The 21,607-nt window shown below is 31.0% G+C and overlaps 1 protein-coding gene across 1 annotated transcript in view; it reads left to right on the top strand.

Annotated features, from left to right (window-relative positions):
- Positions 1 to 3,718: 3,718 nt before the first annotated feature.
- LOC113518198 (band 4.1-like protein 4) overlaps positions 3,719 to 21,607 on the top strand; it is a 61,045-nt gene continuing 43,156 nt past the window's right edge. Inside the window, 2 exon segments of the mRNA XM_031913162.2 lie at positions 3,719 to 4,045; positions 20,640 to 20,757. Coding sequence (XP_031769022.2) covers positions 20,671 to 20,757 — 87 coding nt within the window. The 5' untranslated portion in view covers positions 3,719 to 4,045; positions 20,640 to 20,670.

The following is a 21,607-nucleotide window of genomic DNA, read 5'->3' as shown; positions in this document are numbered from 1 at the left end:
ATGCCACATATGTTACGAAAGTATTGTCGACACTGAAGAAACTCCACAGTGAAGAAACTTAACAAGGAGCTCATTCTATGACCTAAAAGTTCCCTCAAGGAAACTTTCAAGAGAAACCTTGTAACATTTTCTTGAAAGTTTTACTTTTGCAATTTAGATACGGAACACTAAAATAATGCATGTTCCATAAAGTTTACGTAACAGCATCGTAGTATGTTCGGCCTAATATAGACAATGATAGTACAACAATAGGCAGCTTTCACTATTAGCTTGGAACACGCACATCTAGGGCGGATGCAATTTCTGGACCAGAAAGGATGTTACATACTCATTGTTCTTAGATGCTTTCATCTTTTACTACCTTATTATGCAACATTATCGTACCTTTTTCGTAATATTATATAAGAATTCTCACATCTCTTGTTAAACAACTGTTAATAGTAGGAAATAAAGGAGTAACACAGTAATCTTATCTGAAAGATGAAAGTGAAATAACAGAAATCTAAATAAATAAATGTAGTAAATCTAATTTATATCTAACTTTATCGCATGAAAGTTAGTTTCGGCATAATAATTAAAATTATACACGCGTGATTTGGATGAAATTTTTAACGACATTACCTTTCCATTCATAGATTTCTCCAATAGAAATAATCAAAACGATGATATCCAGTCACGCGAGTTACGTGGGACCGAAACTGGGTGAAAATTATTATTATAAATATTTAAATATTATAAAAAATTAATGAAAATATATTTTTTTTTAAGTAGGTATAGCAATAACACTTAATTAGTCAATTCGATTCATTCTCTCTATAATCGTACTCGTGTATGCATCTAGTCTAAAAAACGGGGGGCGGGGGAGGGGAAGAAGAAGGGACTGTTAGTATTGAAAATTAGTAAGATACCCTATCAGGTTGACCTCCACGCGGTATCCCCTGGAAACTATCGTGATTGATTTATTGTTGAATTGGTTATGATGGGCTAACTGACCTGTTTTATCGTCATCTATCATCCTTCACAGATACTAGTGCATTCGATAGCGCAGGCGAGGTAACCATTCCATTACTATTCATTAAAAAAAAAATCAAAAAACGGAGAATGAGAATTGCAAAGCATTAACTACGTAATTGTTTACAAGATATTCAAAAGCCTTAGTATTTAGTGAGTATTAAAACTTTAAAAAATGAGTACATTAAAGTCTTAAATTACTCTCTTTTAATGATATTATATATATATATATATATATATATATATATATATATATATATATATATATATATATATATATATATATATATATATATATATTAATGTATACAACTATTTAATCTATATTAACTGGTGATATTATAAGAAACAATGAAACTTAATTTTATTTATATATTTAAAAAAAAAACTTGGGGACACAAGAAGATAGTCGTTGCCAGGATCTTCATAACATAGGATTCTCCAGTTGTATATATAATTTTTTTTTTATAGTTCCCATTAAAACATATTATTTCATAAAAAAACGAGGTAAATAATACTTGCATGTTTTTCAAATATGTTATAAAAAATATAAGGGTGATGGTGTATGATCACGTAAAAAAATTATACCTTAAATTTTGTACACAAGCGTTAAAATAGTGTGTAATAATTGATTGGAAAAAAATTAAATTCGGAATTTTAATATCCACTATAAACTAAGAAATAGCAGAAAACTAATGATGACTTCTGCACAGATAAACTCGCGGAATTTGCTCTTATTATATTTGTCATTGGAACAATGAATACTTATAATATAATTACGTACTATGACAAATAGTATATAGTATAATGATGTAGTAAATACAAACAACTATAGTATAAAACTTCAAAGCAGTTTCGCGGCCCTAAGAATATATATTACTCTTTACTTAAAATAAGTAAAATAAGTTTTTTATCTACCTACTTAAATTATAAACGTATGTTGGTCGTAGATAAAAAAAGTGTGTATCAAATTTAATTCTAATGAATGCCTGTGTAAATTTATTATTTTATAAAAATTAAAAAATGTTATTTCAAAATTTGCGTCATAACTACAAGTTAACTTGTATTATTGTATTTATTCAAGCTGGCAACGATTTATTTTTATTATTTTAAAATTACTCAATGACTGAATGATAGATTGTCGTTAATAATAAAACTATTGCGGTTATTGTAATGAATAATAGTAAATTATTATTTCTAACATCATTCCTGGTGAGTCATTGGGCAATGCAAGTGAACTCCCAGTTAAGGATTGTCGTTGGCTGAATATGAATAAGTAGTAAGTAGTCCTTGTATTTCATATGAGTCACCCCCTATTGTAATTGGTTATTTAATACAAAACTTATTACTCATTGTACAATTACATATTCTGTGATAATGAGTCGTTTAACAGTACGTTATGGTAATTAATATCTATTCTAATTTTAATTTTCTTACTAAAACTATATTATAAGTTATGAGTTTATTAGAATCTTGATTTTGAGACATTTTCTTCGTTACTTATAAAATCTCTCGGTACATCTGTATGTTGTTTAAAAAATTCTCACTGCTTACTTACGATTTACTTTATGAACTTCGAGAATAATTTTGCATTAATGTGAATACTAATGTTATTCATACTCTGCTCATATACATCATAACTCTGCCTATTGGGCCACTCAGTGGTGGTGGTATATATATATATATATATATATATATATATATATATATATATATATATATATATATAAATATTCGCCCAGTATCTTCTTCATCTTCTTAATGCTCTTAGTATGCTTGATGATGTTTATATGATAAAACATGGAAAGTCTATGAACCTTACATTATATAGATAGAACATTATGGAGACATCCATACAAATGCTTCGAGAAAAGCGGATCAACATTTTCATACAATATTTTCGTGATAAATAGTTGAGTGTTTCCTTTATAACTTCTATATTTATTTTGTTTTATAATTTATGCATCTTTTGAATGCATAAAAACTCTTTTTGATTATTAAATATAGATACGTCAAGGTACATGTGCGTAAGCATATAGAACACTGATAAAACTCAGCTGACCTATTTTTGAGACTCGATGCTCTATCTAAGTAATCTAAGCTGTAAACATAGACGTAGCGATTTTTACAAAAACCTCTCTAATGTAAGGATTAAAGGCATAATCTGTGGTATTTACTTACTTTAGGTGATGCCTTGGTTTTCTAAAATTATTGTAGAAATTTTTTAGGTAAATACAACTAACGCTATCTATAAAATAATTTTACATGAAATTAGACTTCATTACTAAATTCCATCTACCAAGTCAATCACACAGTTACTAAGAAATAATTTAGCATTTAACGGGACAAGAAAGTCAGTCTTATAAGTTCAAACTATGCTTGTTAGGTGGCACTTAGATTGGTTCTGTGCTTCTCCGATAGGTGGAGTTATAGACGAAGTTAATTGTAGGAACGCGCAAGCGGAGCTTTTCCCTCCCACGCAGAGTTCAACATGCTTCGAAACAAGTTTTTTCTTGTACAAAGAAATATTTTATTGTACATTGCTTGTTTACTGAGGAAATGCTCTACTAATATTAACGTAAGCAGCTTTGTAGTAAGTATGACTACAAACTATCGTGCGATGGAGAGATATATTGGTGAGCTGAGTTGTGGATACAAGATCGGCAGCGAGCCACCAGCGGCCGGTTGACGGCAGTAGAGACGTGTTCGCCACTGTGATAGGGACAGGTGGCACGCCGCCCCCGATCACGCAACTTGCGCTCGCGAAACTCCCTTTTGTTTATAACACTTGTTGTGCTCTTATTTAGTGACAAATTGAAAAGCGATTGAGTCTAACATTTGTTTGCGAATTAAAATGTTAACTTGAAAGTGTCGTGAAGTGATCACATAGGATACCGGCTCAGTCAGTAATGTCGTCAAGTACGATTTAAGTGCAAAATTGTCTTAGTCAATTGAAATGACGATGTACACAAATCCCGCATGGATTACACTGGTGTGAGACAGTGCTGAATTTCGGTCTACTTATTTAATTAACGTAAGATCTCATTTCTATTATATTTTTTCGAACAAAGTTTAGATGTTAGATGATAAGTCAATTTAGAAGGGAAACGGAGCGAAGTAAGGAGGGTATTGTGTGTTAGAAATTAAGCTCATTATATGAAATCTCGCATGAGAAAATCTGCAATGTCATTTTATATTACATTCGAATAATAAACCTGTCTTTGTTCAGAGACCTCACAACGATTATAGAAATTAAAATTTAACCACAAGTGAAGCATCAAAATTTCTTTATTAAATTTTTTCAATCTTTAGATAATTTATTAAATATTTACTTTTATTAGACTCAGTAAGAGATATATGAATCGGTAAGAACTATTACATTCTGTAAGATATAGTTTGTTTATTTATGATAGATTTTAAATACACGAATACAACAATTCATAAAAATGTATGAATACAGTTCTTCTTATTTTCACAAAATAAAATTTATGTTTTCGAGTAAAATTTAATACTTTGCTTATGTGTTTGATGTACGACATTGAATTAATTCCGTATTATTATGCGTAGTACAGATAGGCATATTATCCGCATTAATTCTGTATAGTGGAGTACAATATAGCCCGTACGGACAACGCGAGGCCACGATGCCACTAGCACCGGCGAGTTGAATGGCCGCTGCCGCCACCGCCGCGGTCGTCACCGCCGTGACTATGGACGCTGTGCATCCATCCAGTCATGCCAACAATTACCTCACCTTGACAATAATCAAATTTTTCTCTTTCCGGAACCATTTCTGCATTAAATATTGTATATAACTTGAAAAAACTGAATTCAAAAATATGCTTAACAGTAGCACCTAAAATATAATCTTGAGACTAATTCAGTGATAGATTAATTGAATGTTTTGTTCATCAAGTCTTTGCTAATGAAATGAAATGAAATCGGATTGTTACATAGTGGTTTTCATATCGATCATAACATTATCTCCAATTTTGTTAGTAATTTTATAATTATTAATAAGTCTTAGTGCTTTTAATTTATATATGTGTAATGTGTATATAATAATATAATAATATTAATAGTTTAATATTATTCACAATTAAATATTTATAGCTAAAATTAATACTATGTTTATAAATATATGTTTAGGTATGTTATACATTATTAATTCACTTACTTCGAATATTGTTGCCCGTTTTAAAGTTTAATAACTAAAGCTTTATTTTCTTTTGAAGATGATCTCCTGGGAGACAGCCATCTTTCTTCTTTTCTATCTGGAGCTGTCAGTGGCAACAAGGCCGATCTCATTTATTAGCTTTCTTTCGAAATCACATGTCTTATTCATTTTATAAAGCAAAATTTCGGAGCGTCTTTGAAGTTGTAAAATTGGTACCTATTATGGTGTGTCAAATTACCTATTATATAGATTTATTACATGGAATCTTTTTGGTGGACGAGTATGGTGTGAACAACTCAAATCACAGTTTTGATTAGAGACTTGAGAGTCAGGGGCTATACGGTCCAAGCAAAAGGGTCAAGTGCCCTCTTGTCCTCAATAGAGATTTGTAAATCTCGGTCCACTCACTGGGCCACCCACTTCAAACGCTCCTGCCTCCTTTGTCCATAGTTTGTGAAGACATTTTAAGGTTTTTCTATTACTATATTCAATATAGTTGAATCCTGATAATACTTTGGTAACATTTGAAGTGTTTTAACCTATACAAGTGGAGAAACTAGTGCGGTGATAGTATCAACTTAGTGATAAAAAGCCAGATGTTAATACCTATGTTGCGGTTATTAATATTTCTATGTAGTTGAGATGCGGGATTTCAAGAAAAAAAGCTTTTCCATTCAAGTCTGTCCACATTACCTTAAATAGTTTAACCGCAATTTTCCCTTCTTCCACTTTACACGTTAGCTGCATTATTAATTTCTTTCTACCAATGTGACCGTATTCTCCATTAACGCATTGAAGTGATGGACAGATAACCTTATCGATCCATTCTAGAACAGACTATTGTGGAACATTTCCTTTGTTCGATTGTCATGGATTGTCTCAAAATGAGATGTAGAAATCACGAGGAATATTGTGTATCGCTTTTGAAAGAGTAATAGTGTATATGATTACGTGTGGATGGCAATGTTCGTGTGAGCGGAATATAACCGTGATGGTCTTGAATGATCATGAATATTCGCGGACAGCGAGGTAGGCAGCGGCGCGGGCGCGGGCGGTGCTCTGTGGGGGACAAAAGAGCCTTTGTTGCACAATGCCCATTTCCGATTACCAGATTGAATCGTGTCCGTCAAAGCGCGCCCGCTCCAATAATCGTCGGTATGGAGTGGTTGTCATTTTTGGATGAGTTCTTGTCATTATTAAAAGTATACCTAATACCCAACTCTGGAATGAAATACAATATTAAATCTTTAACCACGCAAAAATATGATGATTCACAACGAGCATATTTGATTGAAACACTTTTAATTATCTACTTAACTTCAGGTTATATTCAGTAAAAACTTTCCATCAGTTGGGCTTGTTTGCCATTCCAAGTCGGATAAAAAATTAAAAGGAGAGTTAATTAAAAACCTTTAATGAATGTGTTTAAGTGAAGAGCTGAGCTAAGTATCATGACTAAACTTGTTACTTAAATAAATATAATACTTAAAAATGTAATAAAATACGTGAGCCATATTTAATATACTTAGTTTCCAGAACTGTCACTATCAGTTACTGACTTATATATATGACTGCATATTATTTGTGAAATATTCACGATTAACATATAACTCAGCGTGTTCCACCGCTACTTCACCTGTGAGTGAGCAACTAACGAAGAACCCCTCAGAAACTTTGTTTTACGTAAGCACCGCACTCGCTTTGTGAATTAAAACCGGCGCTCCTTTCGCACTAAAACGCCCCTTAATGAAATGCGATCGTCGCAAATTCGTCTAAATTTCCGCAACAATGAACTGTATGCCAGACGCCGTTTCGCAAACGGCGCGTTACTCGCCCGCCCGCATAACGAGAGGTTAAATTAAATAACAACCAAACTTTGAGAATCCCCGAAGGATCAGGCGTATGAAGTACTCTATCTGTACTGTAGCGTGAACCAATAGAGCTATATTAGTTTGATTCCTATCGAAAGTTTCTGACCACAAACTGCTTGTGACGGGCTTAGAAACTGTGAGAATCCTTACATGTTTCTTGATACTTGCTCAGACTTTCAATATGTGCACACTTCATCGCATAGATATTAATAATAATGTTCAAATATTACTTCAGCGTGACTTGAATAATAATATTGATACACTTGAAAAAAAAAAACATTATATAATAATGCCATCGATTTAATACAATATATTATTTAAAGAGAACATTTATATTTATAACTTGCGATGATAAATATTATAATTGCCCAAAATAATTGTAAGAAAATCTAATGATTATGTAAATACAAAAACTTATATATATGAATAAGAAAAAAATTGTAGAAAAGAAACATATCTGGTCTATTCCAATCACATGGATCGATCGTACAAAATCAGTGTTGATTAAATAAATCAAGCAGCAATCTATCTGTTCTTTGCAACTCTTTTTTCACATTACGAATAAACAAACTGATCGTTCAGGATATTGTTGATGTACACAAATGATACAAGGATACAAGTAGAAACGTTGTCAAGAGATATTTTCAGGGTCCACGAAGCACTCTTGGTGAAATTCATTGCCCATAATGAAATTATAGGAATAACTAGAACTGGAATGGAACATCGAGTTGTTATTCAATAATGAGGACCGTGTACTATTGGTTTTCAATCCATATTTCTAGAATGTCCTTAAGTTATTGGGTTTAAATATACTTAAACGATAATCTATACCGTTGCTCCATCGAAGCCAAAGCTAAGAAGGACTTTACTAATACCTAATTGCACTAGATTAAGTGAAGCGCCTAACCAAGTTGGTCACTAGAGATTACAGTGTAGCCTATAATTATGTTAAATAATAATGAATTTTTTTTTGTATAAAATTATATAAATAATTATATATAATTAATAAATATATTAATTATATAAATATTTTTTTTTATATAAAAATTGTGAGATAGGTTAAAATTTAAACGTTTCCATAAATCTCATAGTCAGTTCCGATTTTGATTTTAACTGGTATACTTTGCTATATAGCTATACAGCTAAAATCTAAAAATATTTATCTCTTTTCCAAATATTATTATCCATAGATAATAAGAAAAGGTTATATCGCAAGAGTGACTCCATCTATATCTACTTACATATACGAGTGTATCATTTGGTAAAAAATTGTATTTATGAAATAATATATTTTAAAGGAAAAAAAAAAAAATCCAATAAAGTTTGGAATCAAATTCGAAGATCTACAACAGCAATTTGATATTATAACGCAATTTTTTTCCGCCACAAATTAATTAAAATAACCAAATACGTATAAACCCAAATCAAATAATTCTAATTTTATTAAAAGATATTGAATTTTAGTTTGTTACTGTTAGGAAAATTATGTAATAGCGATGATATATTAAAGTTTTAAAATTTAAACGTTTCCATAAATCTCATAGTCAGTTCCGATTTTGATTTTAACTGTCGGTTCATTGTAACAGTACGCAACAATTTCTAATATAAAATCGGTGCATACCGGATTTTAATACCGAAAATAAATTTAAAGTAGACAACATTAACTGTTTTGTATTCATTATTATTTAACATAATTATAGGCTACACTGTAATCTCTAGTGACCAACTTGGTTAGGCGCTTCACTTAATCTAGTGCAATTAGGTATTAGTAAAGTCCTTCTTAGCTTTGGCTTCGATGGAGCAACGGTATAGATTATCGTTTAAGTATATTTAAACCCAATAACTTAAGGACATTCTAGAAATATGGATTGAAAACCAATAGTACACGGTCCTCATTATTGAATAACAACTCGATGTTCCATTCCAGTTCTAGTTATTCCTATAATTTCATTATGGGCAATGAATTTCACCAAGAGTGCTTCGTGGACCCTGAAAATATCTCTTGACAACGTTTCTACTTGTATCCTTGTATCATTTGTGTACATCAACAATATCCTGAACGATCAGTTTGTTTATTCGTAATGTGAAAAAAGAGTTGCAAAGAACAGATAGATTGCTGCTTGATTTATTTAATCAACACTGATTTTGTACGATCGATCCATGTGATTGGAATAGACCAGATATGTTTCTTTTCTACAATTTTTTTCTTATTCATATATATAAGTTTTTGTATTTACATAATCATTAGATTTTCTTACAATTATTTTGGGCAATTATAATATTTATCATCGCAAGTTATAAATATAAATGTTCTCTTTAAATAATATATTGTATTAAATCGATGGCATTATTATATAATGTTTTTTTTTTTCAAGTGTATCAATATTATTATTCAAGTCACGCTGAAGTAATATTTGAACATTATTATTAATATCTATGCGATGAAGTGTGCACATATTGAAAGTCTGAGCAAGTATCAAGAAACATGTAAGGATTCTCACAGTTTCTAAGCCCGTCACAAGCAGTTTGTGGTCAGAAACTTTCGATAGGAATCAAACTAATATAGCTCTATTGGTTCACGCTACAGTACAGATAGAGTACTTCATACGCCTGATCCTTCGGGGATTCTCAAAGTTTGGTTGTTATTTAATTTAACCTCTCGTTATGCGGGCGGGCGAGTAACGCGCCGTTTGCGAAACGGCGTCTGGCATACAGTTCATTGTTGCGGAAATTTAGACGAATTTGCGACGATCGCATTTCATTAAGGGGCGTTTTAGTGCGAAAGGAGCGCCGGTTTTAATTCACAAAGCGAGTGCGGTGCTTACGTAAAACAAAGTTTCTGAGGGGTTCTTCGTTAGTTGCTCACTCACAGGTGAAGTAGCGGTGGAACACGCTGAGTTATATGTTAATCGTGAATATTTCACAAATAATATGCAGTCATATATATAAGTCAGTAACTGATAGTGACAGTTCTGGAAACTAAGTATATTAAATATGGCTCACGTATTTTATTACATTTTTAAGTATTATATTTATTTAAGTAACAAGTTTAGTCATGATACTTAGCTCAGCTCTTCACTTAAACACATTCATTAAAGGTTTTTAATTAACTCTCCTTTTAATTTTTTATCCGACTTGGAATGGCAAACAAGCCCAACTGATGGAAAGTTTTTACTGAATATAACCTGAAGTTAAGTAGATAATTAAAAGTGTTTCAATCAAATATGCTCGTTGTGAATCATCATATTTTTGCGTGGTTAAAGATTTAATATTGTATTTCATTCCAGAGACAACTAATAGTTTTGCTTGCATGATTTGGAATAACTATCATAATACGTAAATCTAGATATATGAAATAAAAATTATATAAATTGAATATAGGTCTTCAGATCTATTCATCCGTTTAAACATATGATAATAAAGAGTTACACATCTCGCAGACAACTTACAGACAGGTTACATATTTACGATGTTTTCTTTTGCCACTTTCGTAATTGAGAATTTAGTTCGAAATAAAATGGTAACTAAAAAGCTTCAATAGCTACAAATAAATACACATACTCATTTATTCGTCATAATTAAATCATCGAATAGTCATAAAAGTTTACTTGATATATCTAGTACCTAATATTAAACTGATTAAAAAACTACCTTTAAATAAAAAAAAGGAAAATGAAGCTTACGAACTAATATTATAAAATATTACAACTTAATATTATTTATTTATGGTTTAAATATTATTACGTAAATATTCTAACATTATTTTTATAGCGATAATCAATGCAACAAAAAAAAGTTTTACCTCATCCTGGTTTGGAATGAAGCTGACAAAAGCTCCGTGAAACCTTATGCCATAACTGCAACTTTTTAATTAAAGCCGCTATTAATGCGTCACAAAAAAGTAACGAGCTCTCAGTTTCCTCCTTCATACGGTATCCCAGCTCAAGCTGCATGCATCCGACGGGAAGCTGCACTTGTACAGTGTAGATGTACATTGTAACAATTTATACACTTATTCAAGATTTTAATATTAAATATTTTCAATTGTCAATTATTTTCAATTAAATATTTCATTGTCAACATCTGAGCCGATTCGAAAAAGCCATTATGTTTTAATTCTATAATTGATTTTACTTATAAGTGCAGTTTTTAAAGACCATTTAAAAAAATTAAGAATAAGCACAATTACCATAACTGCTTATTCTATTCTGTTAATAATTATTTATTTATGATATAATTTCAGAATAAACCCTAAAACTGTTATTATAAATGCAACATTCAATTTATCTAGCACATCTGGAATCCAACGTTAGAAAGCCTACCACAATCTTGTTTAGATTTATTGAGTTTGTTTTACTCTGTTTTACTAATCATCAGAAAGTTGATCGGCAATTAGATTAGTTTTGGTGTCGGTCAGTTTTCAACCACACCCACTTAGGTCGGGGTAGTAAACCACTTGGTCACGACACTAAATATAAACTATATTTATCAGTATGCAGATATGTTTAACAGCCCAAATAATAATATCAATTTGTTTATCTAGTTAATAGATTCATCAGAATACTCAACTAGATCTAGCAAATAAATTGTATTTACAGATAATACTATAGCATTATACACAGCATGAATTGCAACTAGGTATATGTATACACAGTTAAAATGACTCCACTGACTTAATTTTAAGTCGTTGAACTTTTTTACTATATTAGATAACAATAGAACGTCGAGACGGGCTCGGTCCAGCAACGACATTATAATTACTGTGCTACATAATAAACAATACACCGAACTAGTATTAATTCCCAGACGAGTTAAAAAATGTTAAACTGTGGGCGGAGACGAAGGAGTGTAGAGGTGAGCCTTCACGTGGTCTGTACGTTGTTGCGTTGATTGTGGAGAGCTGAGAGCGGCACTGCCGCGGGCTACCTGCTATAATTTGAGAGCCAAGAAATTACTCATAATAATAAATGTAACTACTAATTTCGAAAAAAGAAATATCCTTCTTCGCTGAAGCGCTCGACTTCCAAGCAAGTTTGAACAGATTATCTCTGAGTCAGCAACGATTAAGGTATCATACACAAAAACCTTGCACGTCGAGGAGCAATAGACGGTAGACAATTTTTGTATAGATACCTTTTTAACATTCTTAGCACATTTCACAGTTTAGCAACGTTCGACATACACATACTCGCATGTCAAGTATAATATGTCATTCGCAAACGATTCGCAACTCTGTTTTGGCTCACATCCAAGCTACCACTCGGATCCAAGTCATCTGTTAACTTTGTACGAGGGAAATAAAATACACTACACTCTTTGTAAGCACTTGAAAAATGTAAATAATATACATGGACTTAGATATTACTTTCATTCTTTTTTTACCACAATCGCTTAAAGGTTTATTATAGGTAATTACGTTAGACTCCGAATACTATCCACGTTTGCTATAAAAACAAACAAGGAAAGTAAAACCGCAAGATACAATTTCCGTAGTCTTACCTGATAGAGCTGAAGGGACGTGGATAGTTTGGTAAGAAATTCCTGATATCTATACAAGATAGCTTTCTCTAGAGAGATAATGTAGGTGGGTACCTTGCGTTAGAGGCTTAGGCCGGTTTATCGCTTCGAATCAAGAAAAGTGTGGCCTGTATTGTGCAAACTTTACGACGTCCGCTCGCCGAGATAGGACCTCCGAGATCAATTTGTTTCTTAACATTTTACATAACACGAGCTCAGTATGAATACGTACAGACGACATAAGAGCAGTGCGTGCATGTTATAGCCGTATAAAATTCGCGCCGGATCATTTCACTTAATAGCAAAACGTACCATAACGGAGCATGGACGATTCCGTAACTCGAGAAAATAATAAGCCTTAAAATTGTTTCACATTTAATTTAACTCCACTGCTTTATTAACCGTTGCTTTATATAATTTAATTACTGCAAACTTTTTATTACAAATTGTTATATAAAATATACGACAATTTTATAGCGATTACAGTCCGTAGTAACAATTTTCAATTGTCGTTATTGTATGTTATATTGATAACACATACCATCACACTGTGTCACTTATCACATTTAAGTGATTAAATCCTATTTTTAATTACTTTACTATTCGTCACATTTTATATACAAACGGTCAATAGATGCATTTAATTTGAATTCGGTAAACGTAGTTTGTATACTTTAGTTGCAATGCTACATAGGTACTCATTCATGCAGTGAGTTGAAATATTCACATTCCGTTAGTCAAACATGGTTATATTGATATTTATTCTCTATTGTGCTCAAAATGTATAAACTATAGTGCTATTGGTAGTTTAATTTTCTAAATTCACGTTTCAAATACATAAAATGGAATATCAACATTTTGTTCAGCAATATGTCTAAAAACGGTCAACAAAATACTACTATTACACATTCAAATTATTACTAACGAAGTACGTATCATGTCAGTTAACTTAAAATATTTTAAATTTTATCTTTTAAATCATAATATTGTCAGTCTCCATGCATTTCTTAATTCTTAAAAAAACCTGCTGAATTATATATGACTTATTTTTCAAGTAGGTATGTAACAATATTTCTATTTAAAAATTTGCTTCTTTACTAAACTAAATGCATTTAAATATTATAAGTGTGAACAATATATATATTTCTATAGAACAACTTTATGATTCTTAACCTTTGGTCAAAGTAAATTTAAACAACCATTTATGGGTTCAATACCACAATATTAAACAAAATAGCTATATTATCCTTATACACAAATATTAATCTGGAAATAAAGTCATAAGGTAGTGTAGTGAGCGTGAGCAGGCTGGGCAAGGGCGTCATGATTCTCGCGTCATCAGTATGCGCCAGGCAAGCGCGTGTCGGCATGCGCCGGCGTCCGTTCGCTAGGTGCGAACGGCTAAGCTCATCGATAACATTTTCTATCATAACCAACAATATTTTTATTATCCATAGACAATGTTATATTCCTTATAGTTTGATATAGGTGCTTTTAATAACTCCTTGTTGAAAAGTTTCTACTTGACTTCAAAATTAGAAGATGCTCAATTTGTTTGTACTTTTCGTACATTTGCATTGTAACTTGTTTATTATACCATGTTGCATCAAAAAATGTTAAAATGACGTATGGGTAATAAACTCATACAAAAATTGTGTTTATTTAAAGGTCGCTGTGGCTTTTATCTCTCTGTTTATCTATGGTGATGTAGACAACTCATTTAAATCTGTTACGTGTTAAAATTTTAATGTGTTATTTTTTCTTAAAATATGTGTAATTACTCAAAGAGCTATCTATATTACTATATAAGTACTTTCATATATTATTAGATAAATTAAATAATATAAATTTATAATAAACATTTACAAAAAAAATATATTTGTTTATTTAAAGTAGTAATAAAGCTCTATTATAATCTTTTGATTGTTTTTCCTAAAAAATGTTACATTTATAAATATTTTAATTATATATTTTTTATTTGCAATATAAAACAATATGCTTATTTCTTCTTACCTCGTTATGTTATTATTATAAAATAACGACTGTAAGTTCTCAAATATGTAAAAAAAATTATAGAGAGAAATGAAACCAAAGGAAAGAGTAAAACAACCAATGACCGCAGTCCCACAAAAGAAACGGTAATCGTTGCCTTGTCATGTTCATTTTTCCAAGATTATCGTTTATAATGACTCATAAGTATTTCTGAGGTCGTAATACGGATTTGGATAAAAACATTGATTAAAATCTAGCGACATCTTAGTATCTTGTTTTTAATATTTTAGCGCCGTGGAATAGAATAATAGAATAGCTAATAAATATCTAGTGAAATATTCCTTGTAGTGAAGAAACAAATATGAAAAAGAATTAATAGGATAAAAAGTATAAATAATATGTTTACGACTATAGTTCTAGAAGGTATTACATCGACGGTATTATTTTGAATGGCCGTGTGGTCCCGGCATAGAATATACGATATAGAAGACCACCCCTTCCTTTCCCGTGGGTGTCGTAAGAACGTTCTAGCAGCGTCCCTCTTAAAACATCTACGAGTATAAAGTCTAAGTCAGCAGTGGACAGATAAAGATGATGATGATGATTATTATTTTGAAACATTTTATCATATATGTATTTATTTATTTAAGTCTTTATTGCACCAGAAACATAAAAATAAACAAAGTCGTATATATAATTCGAGTGAAATATAGTAGCATAACGTACATACAACGTATATATATGGCAATTTCTTACAGACAACTATATCTACCTTGTATCGTGTTAATTTTGGTATTGCTATTACTATGCAGTAAGTTAAAAATACTATTTTTTTAATTGCTAGGATATTGTTTAAAAATTCTACTGTTCTAGTAAATAAATAATATAGCAGTAAATAATAAATGATATCAAAATACCAATTATATCAATAAAAGTAACAGTACGCAACAAATATGAATTACAAAATGAAATGAAACTCATTTTTGTTACATTCTTTTAACGGTTTCGTTACATGATGCACTCGGGTCACATGGGAAATGACGTTCGTGAGAATACAAGTGATTACTGTGAAACAAAGTTACCGTGGGCGTGGGGACCGGGCGAGAATATTGGTGCAGTTCTCTTTCTAATAGTACAGATATCTCGCGTGCATCTCGAACAAACAAAAGGAAAAATTGCTAGGTACGCGATTTGAAGGCAACAGCGCCTCTAGTCCCTCGCGCCGCAATGCCCAGAGTTGCCACATAAAATTTTTTATTCTTACCTAAATGTAAACTTTTTTACTCCAAATTCGTTCATTTTTAGTCAATCGAAAACTTGTGACGGTGTCCAGTTTACTATGAAACTACTTCGCAAAGGCCAAAAAAACGCTCTTCTCTGACTTCTTCTCCTTCCTTCTTTCTTTCTTCTTCTTTTCCTTCGTATCTTAATATTACGGACTTTATTGATATATCGGTATATTGTATTAAATTTATTTATATATTGCTATACATACATATAAATACTCAAACTGTATAAAATATTCAAATTCCTTCACGTCTATTTAATTACTTTTCTGAAATTTTTCCAACGATATCAATTCTCCAAAATTTTGTAACTACAAAAATTTTTACTCAAAATTGCGAAAAAGTTACCTTATCTGGCAACACTCGTAATATCGTTCACTGCCTCGCCACGTCGCAGAGCTACGTTGTCAATCGCGTATCTTCTTTTTGCTTTCTGCTCAGACAATAGCGGGAAAATGTTTTCTATATGAGGTGGGGTGTGGGGTCAATAGCGGGAGCACTAATCTCTGTCGGGATCGTTTGGATTAATGGCTCGTATTGCCGTGTCTGTTGTTGTTTCCTCAAAGTTTTTAGTTTGTTCGGTTGCTCGAAACTTCCTTGTCGGATGTTACGGAGATACTAACGTAGATAGTTCACTTGATATATCTGATTTAATTTAAACTAGTAGATCTAATGGTAGAAATGAAAATACTGTTATAACTTGGATGTTACACTATTTGAAATATATTGCTACTTGCTACATTTTTGTACAGTACCCACAAATAAGACATTGTGATAAATAAAAAATTTGTTCTAAAAAAATAACGACTTTATTCATGACATAGTTTATATGAAACCTTTAAGGAGATAACCCCTTCGAATATCAAAAAGAAATAAAAATCAAATTGAATTACCTTTAAAAGTCGTAATCTAATCTGCAGGTGTTGTTAGTGTCTTTACATAGGTAATAGAAACTATTAATACTAAATATTATTTTTACAAGATAAATTTTCTTTTATTAATAATAAAGGTGTTTACTGTATATTTATAATATGGTAATGTTATTAAAAATACTTATTCTACTGCATTTAAATATTTTCCAACTTTTAACATTTACCTACACAAATAATTTTGTATTGGCAAACAAACACAGTCATTGTTTCTAAGTACTCTTTTTCAAGTCGAAAATGGACGCCACGAGGAAACTTCGGCAGAGAACAATGAGAGGGAAAAGTAATTTTTGAAGTTTTATGTCGAGCAAATTACTATTTAGTACATTCGAGTTGGTAGAGGAAATGAGAATATCCTTTAGGGATCACCATTGTACACGAGTAAACAGTATACGCAATTTACTGAAAACTGGTATTTCGACGTAATTGAAATATAATGAAACTAAGATAAATGTTTAGAAATTTTGAAAGTGGTTCAATCCGCACTTAGCGCAGCAGTGGTCTTAGTAAGTATTAATCTGTCATTCCCCCAGACACTTCCTTCGAATTTGTCAATCACAATTTTATACTGCTCCATTATACTACAATAACAAAAATAAAATAATACTAATCAAATAATAATAATATACAATAGGGATTAATTTTTCAATATTTTTAAACACTTTAGTAGACAAGAAAAAACGGTACCCCTTGAAGTTCATTCGAAGAAAATTAAATACTATTAATGTTATTATAAATATTAATTTTCAAGTATAACTTTTTTGGCAATACATAATTGTTATATTTTATATGTATACGACATATACATAAAATATACAAGTTATTTTTTATTTATTCTTTTTCATTTAAGAGCTTCCTCTTGTCGGTGCAACTAATTCATGCATCTTCTTCCAGCCAGCTCTATCCCAGGCCAGATCCTTGATCTCCCTATACGACATGACACCTAGTGTTTCTTTTATCTGTCCCATGTAGTTATTCCTCGGTCTTCCTCTTCCTCTTTTGCCCTCTATTTTTCCTTCTACAATGCTCTTAAAAAATCGTCATGTCATATAAGGTGGCCCAGCATTTTGCCTCTTCTATTCTCTATTATTTTAATTAATGTTCTTTTCTCGTTCACTCTTTTCAGGACTTCCTCATTCGTTACTTTTTCTATCCAGCTTATCCTTTCCATTCTCCTTCATGTCATATATATTTAAAAAAAAACAACTTCAATATTAACATATTAATAGAGAATCTGTTAATTTAAAAAGTAACAATTTAAGATAACACTTAGTTTAGTAAAATAACTTAAGATCAGTTCACAATAGTCAATGGAATTGTTTTAATAGATAATATTGGAATAGTAACCCTGCCTGCACGATTGGTATAACCACTGTTATACCAATACTGGTGCCACTGCACCAGTGGCTCATCGTAATGAATACATCAAAAATAAATCACGCCGTTTTGCGTGGAGGTCGACCTGACAATTCTTCTTCCTTCCCTTCTTCCTCTTTTGAGTATATAGACACTTAGCATAAAAAACACATAATAGGAATAAAAAGCTAATTCTTTTCTAAAACTGGTTAAAAGCAGTAGCTTTAAAGAAACAAGTTTGTCAACAGGTCCGTATGGTGGAAATTGTTTCCGGCAGCAAAAAACTTCATCGAATCAAATTTACGTAGAGGGCGCTGCTACTAATTAAAATAAAATTGTTAAAACCGACTCACGGACGCGCTCACTTCCCAGACTAACTTTTAACGAGGATATATTTGGTTTCGACCAACCCTTTGGTGATTTTACTATTGAGTCTGGCTGCAAATAACTCTGTAATTGACTTCAAACAACTTCTGGTTTTGTGTGCAGAATACCGGAGGTGGTCTATGCCTTTATGTTAGAGCACCTGAATTCATGGTAGACAAAACTTATTTTCAACTGACTCCAAATAGAAAGGGGTTCTCAATTCGGTTGTTCTTTTTTATATATGTTACGTCATAACTGCGTCAGTTCTAAATCGATTTAGAAAATTCTTTTTTTATCTGAAGATTAGTCCCATAGAAATTTTATCAAAATTGGTATGGTAAATTAGTTTTTAGATCAAAATAATTGGTTTTGTCAAATCCAAATTTATTTTTAACCAACTTTAAAGTTGTTTTTTTTATCTTTGTTACCTTGACTCCGTCAGTCCTGAACCGATTCGGAAAACTCTTTTTTTATCTGAAAGAAAGAAGTAGTTGGGTCAAAATAATGGTATTGTCACAATTGAAGTCGGTTTTTTTGTGGGATTGAATGTTTAATAAATGATAAATCGATAAGTATTTACAAAGTGAAATATGTATGTATTTATATGTATTTGTATGTGTGTTTAGCGAAAGTAAACTTATATGTGACATACATGTAAATGATATATATTATCTATTGCTTACAGTTTACATTAATTTCCATAGCTGATTCGCCCGAATTCGATACTGTTTCTCAAACTTCTGAGCCACTGAACATTGAGCAAGTAATCACTGCATCTGAGACCCACTCAATCACTTTGGATTCAAATGTCATCAGAATTGGGCATGGCGAGGCAAAGTGTGGAATTTTTACTTGTAGATCAAATTATATTCACAATAAAGTAGGAGTTTCATAAAGAACTATTTTTGGACCGTTTGTAATTATTATATAATATTTTTTTACACACTATGCATGAATATCGAAACTAGGAAAACCATCGAAAGACCAAGACAAAACATACATCAGTTTTTAAGTTAGGCTTTCAGAAATATAAATCCGCGTCCAATTTGGTTTTTAGTAACATTTACGTAATGTTAGAATAAACATACACACAGATAGACAAAATTTCTGTTACTAAGATTTTGCGTATTTATTATCATTAATCATCTAGGTATTTTATTTAGTTTAAGTAGTTAAAAAGAACGTATGTGAACGAATATTATTTCAGTATTTCAGAGGAATTAAAAAAAAAAGAAATATTAAGAAATCAAGAATAAGGAAAAAGGTTGTCATTATCTTATTCGGAATAGATAAAATATACTTTCATATGTTATGTTTATTACTATAAATTTTTTTTTGTGGCATAGTTTTAATCTGATCACATATTTTTTTATTGGAAGGATGATGACGAGAAAGAAAAACTTTTGAATTTATGACGCAAAAGTTTTCGTAATTATTGTTAACTTTTTTCGAATTAATACTATTTTATAATTTTTTAATGTGATTATTTAATGATCATGACGAAGTACAGAAATCATATCAGAAATGGAACGAAAATCCATAAAGTTTTAGGTATTTATTGATCCGTTTAATTAACGCCCAACACCCCAAGAAGGGTGTTATAAGATTGAAATATTTACTGCATGTCTTTCTAAGAAAACGTACCTACCAATTTTGGTAAAATCGAAGTCAATATTGGAAGTTGAGAATGTTTAACCATAATTCATCGTAGCCTTTGTAACTTGGCAATTTTACTTTAGGATTAAATTGTATTTTCACAAAAACTGACTCGTATTTTCTGCACCGTCACGCGATAATTTTGTCACGACTGGCTTTATGGTATTTATTATCTTTACTAATGTTATAACGGTAAAACTTTAAATATGAATCATGGACAAAGAGAATACATTGTGATGCGCATCGTACCCCTCATGTGTTGCTATTAAGACTATGACTTTATAACTCTGTTCTCTGTACTTTCACTGCCATATCCTCACTCTTTCAAACTGAAACACAGTTTTCCAAACATATCCTAAAACTAGTAGGGATATATTATTATTTATATAGAATGTTTATTTGGAGAAGGACATACATAAGATATGTTGAGAGCTTTATAGTCAAAAATAGAAATTGAATATGGAACTTATTTCAGAAGGCGCCCAAGAGGTGCCTCCAGCAGAGGCAAGATGATGGAGTGCTTGTGCCCTGCGCCGCGCACGCTGGCGTGCCGCGTTGTATTGCTGGACGAGAGGGAGCTTCTCCATGAGTTACAGGCAAGTATTTTTAGTTAACACTTAACTAATACTTAAATAAAATGGTATGGTGTATATAGCAACTCAACTAGTCGTATATATATGTATATATATATATATATATATATATATATATATATATATATATATATATATATATATATATATATATATATATATATATATATATATATATATATATATATATATATATATATAATAAAGTTACTACTAAACAATATCTGTGCATGGAAAATATTTAATAAAAATCGTGTTCCTCTAAAGTTAGACTCACTTAAAAGAAAAAGAAGATGATGATGATAAATAGATACTTTTAAATTTTATTTTATATATATATAAAGTTTTTCTAATTAAAACTGGTATTCACTGAAATAACGAACAGAATAGACTATTTAAAAAATATCTTATAAACTCATTGAATCTAAAAGTGTATTATAGGCTTAATTATTAAATAAAAAAATAAAACGTTTTCACAGGCCTGAAATAATCAAATTCTAAAGTAATAAATGCCGGGAACTCTGAGATCCTTGGATCTGTGCGTTCGAAATACCACGCCTTATTAGGTTTGTAATTATAATATAGAATAGATACTTAAGCGTAGGGTACATCGTACATATATATATTAGATATCGTACTTACGTATCTTACGAAAGTATTTTGACGATTTCTCTACTATTAAAAATTAAAATTAAAAATGTATTCATTGGAACCATAAAAAATTACAATTGTAGGGTAGTGTACTATATAAGAGATATTTAAGACTTTAAATTCTAAAATATTCGTTTAATCTATTCATATTATAATTATATACAATAATATATTATTTATAATAGGTAAAAACCCCAAGAAA

Source organism: Galleria mellonella, unplaced genomic scaffold (genome assembly GCF_026898425.1).
Source record: "Galleria mellonella isolate WM207_F2 unplaced genomic scaffold, CSIRO_AGI_GalMel_v1 utg132, whole genome shotgun sequence".
NCBI lineage: Eukaryota > Metazoa > Arthropoda > Insecta > Lepidoptera > Pyralidae > Galleria > Galleria mellonella.
The sequence above is the reverse complement of the archived record's forward strand: the minus strand, read 5'-3'. Positions and strand labels throughout refer to the sequence as shown.